The 11,876-nt window shown below is 31.4% G+C and overlaps 1 protein-coding gene across 1 annotated transcript; it reads right to left on the reverse strand.

The window, feature by feature from the left end:
- Window positions 1-11,214: 11,214 nt before the first annotated feature.
- Window positions 11,215-11,869, reverse strand: LOC111389358 (NADPH-dependent aldehyde reductase 1, chloroplastic-like). The gene has a single exon (XM_023014285.1). The coding sequence runs from the start codon at window positions 11,745-11,747 to the stop codon at window positions 11,346-11,348; it is 402 nt and encodes a 133-aa protein (XP_022870053.1). The 5' UTR covers window positions 11,748-11,869; the 3' UTR covers window positions 11,215-11,345.
- Window positions 11,870-11,876: the final 7 nt, after the last annotated feature.

Consider the following 11,876-nt stretch of genomic DNA (forward strand, 5'->3'; position numbering starts at 1 on the left):
AAGCGACGCTGGTGGTGGTGGAGTCCTGTGTGTTGTGGTCGAAAAGTGGTACTATATGGATCTATAGGTGGTGGATTGGTGGGATTGTGAAAGTGGCAGTAGTGGAGAATTTAGGATTTATCTGTAATATTTTGAAAGATTTAGAACTATGATTGCAATTAATTAATTATTTTTTTCTTTTCTTTTTGTTTTATTTCAATAGGAGGGTAAAATCGTTATTTTATTGAAAAAATGGATGAAAAGGTCCTTTTGCGCAATGAAAGGTGAAATGTAGGGGTAAAAATGCTAAAAATGAAAGGTATGGACGTTTTGCACAATAATATTGAAAAGTATGGACCTTTTATGCTAATTATGCTAAAAAATAAAAGGTATGGACGTTTTGCACAATAACTTTGAAAGGTAGAGACCTTTTATGCTAATTACCTTTTTGATTTAACGGAGCATTTTAACGGAGAGTTGACAGAAGGACGTTTTGCGCAAAAAAATGTAAAGGTAAGGGTGTAATCCACCAAAAAATGAAAGGTAGGGACGTTTTCCACAAAAAACATCAAAAGGTAGGGATGTTTTGTGCTAATTACCCAAAATAATCTATTTTATAGAATTTATAATTTTTATAACTTACTTAACAATATTTTTCATAACTTTATCGAAATTTATTAAAACTTTTATCAAAAACTTTGTTATTAAATTTTTTTTAATCAAAACCTTTCTTAGGAGAACCTTAATTCTTCAAATTCATGTATAGTCTTTTAATGGTATATTCAATGAAAACGTCTTAATTTAGACTTTTAAAGAGTTTTATAAATTTAAAAAAATTAAACCAAGATTTCTTGGCAGTGCTTCAAAATGTGTAAAGATTTGATAGATGTAGAAGTCAAACTTCAAGTTTTATTGTGAGCTCAGACAAGGCCTAGACGTAAAAAATGATTAGTAATTATTATTGTTGTTGTTGTTGTTATAATTTTAAGTACTTAATCATTCAAGAAATTGTTTAATAATTAAATTTATATTCAACAAACATATAAAATTATAAAATACTATATTTATTTAATAATTCTTACAATTCTGCAATTATACAATTTTCAAATTTTTAAAATGTAAAATCTAGATTATTTTTTATAGTTTCAACTTTCAACTAAAGAAATCTTATATAACGGAAATACGGAATTATAGGAATTCCATACTTTACTTAACGGTAATACGAAATTATAGGAATTCCATACTTTCGAAGTTTTTAACAATACGATACATCTCAAATCATAATTATATAATATAGACTATTTCTGGAAAAAAAAACTCGAAAAATGGACCAAAACAATCAAATCGAACCGACTCAGGTCGGTTTGATACAAACAATTGGTATAGTTTGATTTTTTTTTAAATAAAACTATAATGGATAGGTTCAATCATGATTTGAAACCTCAAATCACTTATTAATCGAACCAATTTAATATACTTACATGTTTACCTTTTTTTGAAGAAAAATAAAAATCAAAAGATAAGTCATAATCTCATAACTATATTTCGATTCCCTCCAATCTATGATGTTGCCTATAAGAAATTAGGCTTGGCAGAAAAATAAAAAAATTGACCAAACCAATTAAACCGAACGGGTCGATTAAACACAGGTAATTAGTTTGGTTTGGTTTTCTTTCAAACGAAATCATGATAGGTCGGTTCATTCATGGTATGAAGTTTCAAACCATTGGTTAACAGAACCAACCCAACCTAATTCATTAACATTTTTTCCTTTTTTTTTTTTTTTAATTTAAGAAAAATAAAAATCAAAAGATAAGCTATAAACTCATAACTATATCTCGATTTCCTCCAATCTATGATGTTGTCGGTAAGTAATAGCACTGAAAATTTACTTTCACAAGCTCATTATGTTATACTTAGTATTTTTCCTTATTCAGGCCGTCAAACTACATATTACATAAAAAAGCAACAAAATTTTTAAGTTTTCTTTTGATCCGTCTCTATTAACTTGATTTTAATTTTTAGTCAATAGTTTTTGTAATATAAAATTAGTTGATTATTTTAGTTATTGCAATCTAAGTGGGCCTAAAACTCGAACAATTTTTTTTTTTTAAATTAACTTTGAACTATAAGTCCAAACCGACTAATCAAATTGAGCCAAACCGTTTGGTTTGGTTTAAGAGTTAGAGTGAGTTGGTTTGAATTGAAATAAGCCCAAGTTGACTAATTTGGTTTTGGTTTCAAGTTGAAGTTAAAACCGACTCAAATCAAATCGCTCTCGAATTTATAAGTAATAACACTGAAAATTTCTTTTCACAAGCTCATTGTGTTAAACTTAGTCATTTTTGTCTACTTAGACAGTCATGCTATATAATACGTAAAAAAGCAATAAACTTCTTAAATTTTCTGTTAATCCGTCTTTATTGATTTAATTTTATTTGTTAGTCAATAGTTCTTGTAATATAAAATTATTTAGGTATTTTAGTTCTTGTAATTTAAGTGGGCCCAAGACTCGATAATTTTTTTTTTAAAAATTCAATTTGGATTAAATGTCCAAACCGACTAACCGAGCCAAACCAATTTGGTGTGTTTCGATTCGGTTTAACAAGTCAAGTGGGTTGGTTTGAGTTAAAATTCACCCAAATCGACTAAATTGATTTTGATTTTGATTTTGATTTTGAGGTGGAGTCGAAACCGATCCAAACCAAATTGCGTCCAGGGTAGCAGCATAACTTAAATCTTATTTAAATTTTTATCGGATAAAGTCATTTTTTAATTTTGTATAGGGAAGTCATTTAAAAACTTGAAACTAAAATCAAATCAAGGTCTTTTCAAAAAAAAAAATAAAAAGGTTAATAAACAAAAGTTAAATAAAAAGGAAAATAATAATAAGCGCTTACTGTCAAGGTTAAGAGTTTGCTTGTGCCGTCTAGACGTACTTTTTAAAACACTGGTTCTTAGAGCATCTTCAATCGTGATTTAAAATAGATCTAAATTGTGATTTAGATCTTCCAAATAATCAAAAATCTCTCCAATGGAGAGAAGCAGAAAATGTAAAAATATTCACAAGAGGCAAAAAAAATGAATATTTCCATCAAAACAAAATTTGAATTTAAATCCATCGAGATGTAAATAATGATGCAAAAGTGATTTTGAAAATATCAATTTAAACCTAATTTCACACCACCACAATAGATGCTATTAAAAGTGGTAAAAACTAAAATGTCACATGTATCAAAACGTTAATGACTTTATAAAATTCTTCGTAAGCAAATTTTTAAACTAAAAATACAAATACAAAATTTCATAAAAAGTCTCACATTTACCACCAAAATTTTGAAACTTTCACCCAAAAAAAAATAAATAAATAAATAAATAAATCTATTAATCTGTAATATTTTCAAAATAAAAATGTCTTATAATGAAATATTTCTTTTTTCAAGTATATCTCGTTTAATTTAATTCAGTGAATCCTAAAGTTATGATATAAAAATCAATATTTCTCTCTCTCTCTTCGACCTACTATTTTTATATTCTTATTTCCTTTTTTTCCCTTCCCTTCTTTCTCATTATTTTCTCCTTCTAACTATGGAAAAAGATCAATTAGTAAAAAAACTTTCTTTAATAAAATTTCTCTCTCGATTTCATCGTTCCCTTCAATTCTTTCGTGGAAAAAAAAAAAAAAAAGATCAAATTTTAACTAAATTTTTATATATTGGAAGCTTATTGAATTTAATATCTTTCTACAAGTTTGACACATTGAAAAGTATAGATTCTTTTTTTAATCAAATAGTAATGAACATTATACATTTTTTTGTATTTTGGTTGTTCTTTTTATAATTGAGGTGACTTCAATATTTATTAATTTCTTTTAAAAATATTTTTGTTGACACAAGAAATATAATTTTGTTACTATGTTCTAGATCATTTGGTTGTTCAAGTAACGGTTAAAAACTTTATTACATTTTAGTGTATAAATAATTCAATAAAATAAGGATGTGAAAAGTACCTTACTACCTGTATATCAAGGTTTACATGAGGGATTACATAATGTCATATGACACTATATCATTTATCAATTTAAAATACAATTAATTTTTTCATCCAATATTTGCTCTCTAGATCATTTTCCGTAATGACTTATATACCAATTTTAGTCCCCAGGGCACATCTCCAAGTGGTAAAAGGGGAGGGTGGAGAAATCCAGTTTTGCTTGAGGCTGCTGCGTCAAGGTTCGAATCCTGAAATATGGATTTGACTCTTGAGTAAGTGCAAGTGTACAAGCAGCCTTCCACCCTGTACCCTTGGAGGCATAACCTGCGATTTACCTCCCTCATGATGCTCCAGGGTAGGGGCGGTGGGGGACCCTTAAGGTTGGGTGTTCAACCTTTTTTTTATATACCAATTTTATATACAAGTAGCAAAATTCATGTACAATAAAGACATATAACTTCATATAAATTTTTTCCTTGAACGAAAGTCTGTAAAAGTTAAATAAACTGAAAGTTTCTAGTATTTTATGAAAGACCTTCATTGATTCAGTAAGAATCTACAAATGTCAATAAAAGTTCATTATACTCTACAAAAGTCATTTACTTAAAAGTAATAAGCCTAATTTAAATTGAATAAAATGGCTATGTGCAATACTAGAGATGTAAAATTTCTCACTCCGTATTATCCCATCTCGAATGATGCGAAGATGAAAAGCATAGTCATCATCCTAAATTTCTCGAACCTATTCCGAATCTTTATATTTTTCAATTTGAATTATATATAAAATAATAATAATTAAATAATTAAAGAGATTTAAATGAAAATATTTTAATTTCACCCAAAAATCAATGGACGGATGGGGACGATAATGGCCGCTTGGCCCCGCGCACCCCTCTGCCATTCTCTACGATATGCACGTAATACCTGTTAAGATTTGGGGTCCATCTTAATAATATTAACTTTATTAAGAGGAGTAACCCAAAATTTTTGTAAGTTGGTCAATATTTCAGTATTTAACCGATGTGGGATAATACATCCCTTAACAGGCCCCCTCAAGATGATAGCTCATTTGAGCAGACCAATTTTGAAATTCACGGGATAGCTCTGATACAATATTAAGATTTGGGGTCCATCTTAATAAGGTCAACCTTATTAAAAAAAGTAATTCAAGATCTTTTTAAATTGGTCAATATTTTAGTATTTAACCGATGTGGGATAACACATCCCTTAACAATACTTAATTGAGAGGTAAAATCATCGTAAAGAGAAATATTTAATGTTATTTAATTAGACTCCATTTGATTTTTTAGGATAAAAGAAATCTTTCTTGAATACATTACCTTTGAGGCAATCATCATGTCTTTATTGTATGAATATTTAACGTCTAGATAAACATTTCTGCAAGATGGGAATACCTCATATACAATTTTAAAAGGTCGAGGACATGATTATCACGAATTGAAAGTTGGAGAGACATGGCTGCTAGATAAATAAAGGATTATACTCAATTTTTAAGTTATTAAACACTTTAGAGGGATGTTTTACCTTATTCTGTTAATTAGTTAACTTAAAAATATTGAATTTAAGAGACCAAACATATTAAATTTCACTTAAATTAATTGTAAGGAAATTATTGAATCCAATGTGTGAAAAAAGAGAAACTTGACAAACTTTAACTCCTCATTTAAAATAGATAATGGAATAGAAGGTAAACTTGACCTCCAGGGTTGGTCCAGTCGAAAGTGCAAAAGAAAATCTTTCAAAGAGAAGATGAATGTGCACAAATGCGGAAAGCAAGTAAAAAATATATGTTTTTATGTTATTTCTTATTAATTTAAAACGAAATATACAATATTCAACTTAGTACATAAGTAAGATTACGTATCGATTTCCTCTACCAACACCTTTTCGATCGAGTCTGTCGCATCGAGCTTCCCTAGTGTGGTTTACCTGGCTAAAATGATTTGTAAGTTATTGCGTCAGCTCGAGGGTTTACCCAGTACGCCCCGAAGTGGCTATGGGTTTCCTCATCATTTAAAAAAAAAAAAGAGAGAGAAGGGAAAAAAAACGTAATGTTGAGGCATTATCTGAAGTTGAAATCTTAGCCATGAAGGTTATGCCTTGCTGGAATTATGCAATATATTCTATTCTATAAGCATCTCTTTATCTTATTATTCATCTTTTTGAGAAAGAGAAAGATTAAAAGAAAAAAAGAACCATTTTTGGCAATAGTTATATAGGAAGGGAATATTAATTAACTTCTCATTTTTTATTTTTTTATTCAAATTTCTCGCATTCTTTCGACACAAGGAAAATGATCAGTTTGACATATCAATTATGAAATTTATTGTTTTCAAAGAATCTGAAATTTATATATATATAATATATTTAAGCAAGAAACGGAAAATCAATTCTCTCATTAAAGTTAATTTAATAGAATAATTGTAGTATGTGAAAAAATATGTAAATTATTTGTTGTTTCGAGGGAAAAGAAAAAGAAAGAAAGAAAATAAAAATAAATTTTATTTCCAAATTTTATAAATAGAAAGCTTAGTAGCTAAGGTATTACCTTATTTTTTATTATGTTTTTCCTTTAAAGAAAAAAAGTATTAATGGAAAAAATAATAAAGTGCTTATGTGGGGAGAAAGGAAAGATACGCGTTAAGAAAGAAGATAAAGAAAGAACATTAATTACTGAAGTCTTGCATGTTTCCACGTCAAGCACATGTAGATGATCCATAATCATGGGGGCCGTTCTGTCTTTATTTAATTTTGTAATTATTCTGAAGCAAAACAAATTCAAAATCAATAAGAGTTTCGTTTTTCAATATATAGCAGAGTCACATTCTAGCAATTTTGATGCAACCATATGTCTTTGCATGCAAGTCAAAACATGTTTTCTACACATTCTGTTCTGAAAAATCACGAAATTTTACCGAGTATATATGCAGAAGATTGAATAATCAAGACGACATAAAAATTTATGGGAACTATCCCAACCTTCTATCTCTCGCAAAAAACAAAGAAACGAGTACATATATATATATATATATATATATATATATATATATACTCAAATACAAAGGAAAACTACTTATAATCACCGTCACTTGACTCCCGCGTGCCTAAAAATACACTGGCATCGTGAACTAAAGTCAATTGAACAACAATGTCTTAATGTTATCGAACACTTGCTCAAACATCTTGATTTATTCCCATTGTCCGAACATCCTACATGCCTTCGACCATGACTAGACATAGGTCAAGACATCACCGTGCCATTGCCATTTTTTCTCGATGAAGGTCCTCACACTAATATGCTCTTTCTATTTATGTGGAGCCAATTCATGTTTGAGAGGAAAATTACACTGTGTAGTCCCCGTAAGCTCAGCGTTCTTCGGATAAAATGTTTCAATTTATCTCGCTTCCAAAGTGAATGAGTGCAACAAGGAAAAAAAGAAAAAAGAAAAAAAGAAGCCAACTAGCCCTTTTAGTGATTTTCGAAACATCGATCCCTTCAAATGACCATGAACTATGAAGTTCTTTTCCCAAGTCTAGAAGAAAAACCTAACTCAAGTACATATACTTTATGCTATGGCATGTCTATCAGAGAAGCATTATATATAAGAATGCCATAACATGCTCGGATAGGCTACTAAAATTTCAGAAGAAATGGAGATTGTAATTGGGAAAAAAATTACGAAAATAGTTTGATTTCTAAAATAATTGTATTAAAAAGTATATGCATAGTTAAAAATAAGAAAAAGTCACGAAACAAATTTTTTGAAGGAAAGAAATGAGAGTTATGCTTGATCTGGGGCGGAGCCCCAAGTATGTCCAGTGCGGGCAAATGCCCGCATTGGACTTTTGGGCCCATTTTTTTTAACCCACTACCCTGTCCAGCCCAGAGAGAGAAACCCAATTAGACCCATTCTCCTCAAAATTCAATTGAATCAATTTATCCAAACCCATTCATTCATTTCAACCCTTTGTCTGTGAGACAACTTCATCCCTTTACAACTTCGCATAGCACACTCGCACTTTACTACTTCCCTCTCCACCAGTGATCGGTCATTGCCTGTCGTTCCCTTTCCCTCTTCGTCATCTCCAACAGTAGTCATAGTTCTTTTTCCCTCTTCGACAGTCCATTATTGTATATCTCCTACTCTAGGCTCTCATCTTGACATATCTGACTTCGACTCTACATCCTCAACTCCACCGGTCGCTCCTTAACCTTTGAGTCTCAAGACACGACAACCGCCAAGGCACCAACCGACAGCAGCCAGCAAAAGAAGAAGCTAGACGGCTGAACGCAGAAGGTGAAGCACTTGAAGCCCCAATTTCGCCCCCCCTTTTTGTTATTTCAATTTGTGTAAATTGTAATAATATATATTTTTTATTCTTTTACATATGAAATTAGCATTTTATTCTTCAATTGCCTTTGGGCTCTGGCTCTTTGCGAATTTGCGATTGTAAGTTCAAGTTGCTTAGAATTTGAAAATAGTATATATTGCATTGTGAAATTTTGAATTAGACTATGAATTGATTATGTGAAATTGTGAATCATACTGGACAAATGGTGTATATAGGCATTGGCGTATTGCACTGTAAATTGATTATGTGAAATTTATGAAATGCATAGTGAATAGATTATGTGAAATTATGAATTGCACTGAATTTTGTGAGTTGCTTTTAGTATTTGCGATTCTTTTGTCATTCTGAATTACTCCCACTTCTAGTAGCAATTGAATATCAAATGTTTAGATCCAGATTTCAAATGAAGAGATACTTTCAAACAAAAAGGAATGTAGATAATGTTGTCGGGGGGATATCGAATAATGTGGAATTTGATGTCGCAAACCTTCCAGCTGATCCTGAACTAAGGATACCAATTTCGGATTACAATGCTAACATTAGAGATCATGTTCGAAGAGCGTATATGTTAAAGGCTCCTTGTCAGCCTCAAGATCATGACTTTCCAAAACGACAATTTGGAGTAACAACTAGACGATTCAATCCTTCTTAGTTTAAAGAGTTCGGTCCTTGGTTGGAGTACAGTGTAGAAAAGGATGCTATTTATTGTTTGTACTGTTACCTTTTCAAAACAAGTTATAGAAAGCAAGGTGGAGGTGAGTCTTTTGTTGGAGAAGGTTTTACATATTAGAAAGATAAAAAAAAAAGACTTCATACGCATGTTGAACTTCATGATAGTGCACATAATCAAACTCGCATTAAGTGTGAAGTTTTGATGAATCAAAAGCAACACATTCAATTTGCTTTCTATAAACAGTCAGAACAATTAAGAAGTGCATATGTTACCCGTCTTAATGCATCCATTGATTGTGTTCGAGTTCTATCGCAACAAGGGGCAACCATTCTGGGGTCATGAGAAATCTAAGAATTCTCTCAATCCAGGTAATTTCTTAGTCCTATTGCAATTTTTGACTGCTCATAATGAAAATATTAATGCCGTGACATTAGAAAATGCTCCTCAAAATTGAAAATTGACATCACTGATATTCAAAAGGATATAGTAAGTGCTTGTGCCGTTGAGACAATCAATGTCATTATCAAAGATATTGGCGATTCATTATTTTTTATTCTAGTTGATGAATCGCATAATGTGTCAATGAAGGAGCAGATGTCAATTGTATTACGTTATGTAGACAAGAGTGGACATGTGAATGAACGCTTCATAGGGATTGAACATGTTACATTCACTGTTCTAGATATAACTTAAGAACTTCTTTTGTGTTGTTGGTGATGTGGTAAATACCATTGGAGCATCTTCTAAGCTTTGTAATTTTCTTCGAGAAAAATAATCAGACTTTGTTGTTGAGGCATTGGAAATAGGTAAGATTTTAAGTAGATGAGGACTTGATCAAGAAATGACCCTTCAATGTTCTGGTAATACACGATGGGGTTCACATTATAATTCTTTTGTCAGCTTGTTTGCCATGTTTTCTTAAGTTAGTGATGTAGTTAAAATGATTTTTGAAGATGAATCTTGTGATTAAAGATCTGATGCAACAAATTTATTGGAGTCGATACAAACATTTGATTTTGCGTTTGATTTACAGTTGATGAGAAATATCTTGAAGATGTCAAATTAACTGTCAAAGGCATAGCAAATGAAAGATCAGAATATTGTAAATACAATGCAATTGGTGAAATTGTGCAAACAACGGCTCCAAATAATGAGAGATGAAATGTGGGACTCATTTTTGGAAGAAGTATGTTCTTTATGTTGACAACATTATATTGATGTACCCAACATGAATGATATGTTTGTACCCCGTGCACTTTATGGTCGCCCACAGCGTAATCCTCCAGAACTTACAAATTTACATCATTATCGGATAGATTTGTTCTACTCTGTTATCGATTTACAACTTCAAAAATTGAATGACTGCTTTTCGGAGGTAAATACGGAATTACTTCTTTGTGTAGCTTGTCTGTGTCCACAAGATTCATTTTCTTCTTTTGAAAAGAAAAGCTCGATTTGACTTGCTAGGCTTTATCCATTATATTTTTCTGCAATAGATGTCCTTGTACTTAGCAATCAACTTGAGACTTATATTTTTGACATGCACTCTAACAAAGAGTTTGAAAGGTTGAATGACCTTGGTGATCTTGCGGAGAAGTTAGTTCAGAGAAAAAAAAGATAAAGTGTATCATTGGTTTACAAACTTTTGACTTTAGCATTGCTTTTACTGACTAGTACCGCTATTGTGGAGAGAGTCTTTTTTGCAATGAACATCATAAAAGATAGATTGTACAATCGGATGGGTGATCAGTGGATGAATGATATCATAATTGTTTATGTGGAAAAAGATATATTTTTAAAGCTCGATAATGAAGTTATTATACAACGATATCAAGGTATGAAAACTCGCAAAGAACAAGTGTAACATATAAATTATGTCGTTTTTAGTATTGTTGCACTATTGTTTTACTTTTTTTATCGTCATCAAATCCATGACCAAAATCTTGTGGTGAAAAATTTTTGCTGCATTAACCTAAAATCCTGGCTCCACCTCCTGTGCTTGATGTACATCGGGTGGAGTGGAACCCCATGTAAGAGAAGAACACCTTGATATACATTTCATAATGTACAAGTGGAACAACCCAAGAAAGATCATGCTACATGTATAAATTTTAAGGGTGAGGATCACAAACTGATATTTTTTAAATTCACGTGGGATCCGCTAATTTAATTAGCTTCTCATTTTATCAACAAGATTTGCACAAATATCTTTATAAGAGTTTTATTCAACACCATGCAAACACAGTAGTACAAGTTGAAGACTATCAACAGACCATCCCTCAGTACATAATTCTATTTAACAAAACCCCATGACACAATAGGCTAACTAGCCATTGACTATGGTTCCACCATTAGGATGAAGGATTTGTCCACTTATATAAGATGAGTCCACATTTGAAGCAAGAAAGACATAAGATGGAGCAACCTCTATCGTCTGCCCTGCCCTCTGCATTGGCACTTCTTTCCCAAAGTTCGCAGTTTCTTCTTCGCTGAAAGACGCTGGAATCAGAGGTGTCCAAATAGGACCAGGTGCCACGCCATTTACGCGGATTCCTTTCTTCACAAGTTGTAATGCAAGTCCCCTAGTGAAAGCCACAATCGCCCCTTTTGTCGATGTGTAGTCGAGTAATTTAGCATTCCCTTTGTATGCAGTCACTGATGTTGTGTTGATTATGCTACTCCCTTCCTTCATATGCTTCAAAGCATGCCTACAATTAAGCATATACATATTGTGAAGTATTAAATTTTAAAAATGAGAACGAAACATGGACTATAGAGCCTGTTTGATTCTCATTAATTGAATGAGTTTTGAATAGTATTTTTAGGAGAACAAGGGGTCAAGAAGTAAGGAAAACAT

The sequence above is a fragment of the Olea europaea genome, chromosome 3 (genome assembly GCF_002742605.1).
Source record: "Olea europaea var. sylvestris chromosome 3, O_europaea_v1, whole genome shotgun sequence".
NCBI classification, from domain to species: Eukaryota; Viridiplantae; Streptophyta; class Magnoliopsida; order Lamiales; family Oleaceae; genus Olea; species Olea europaea.

Bases quoted from the DNA above. Each gene is read 5' to 3' on its own strand.
- LOC111389358 (XM_023014285.1), bottom strand. From the start codon at position 11,747: ATGTATATGCTTAATTGTAGGCATGCTTTGAAGCATATGAAGGAAGGG.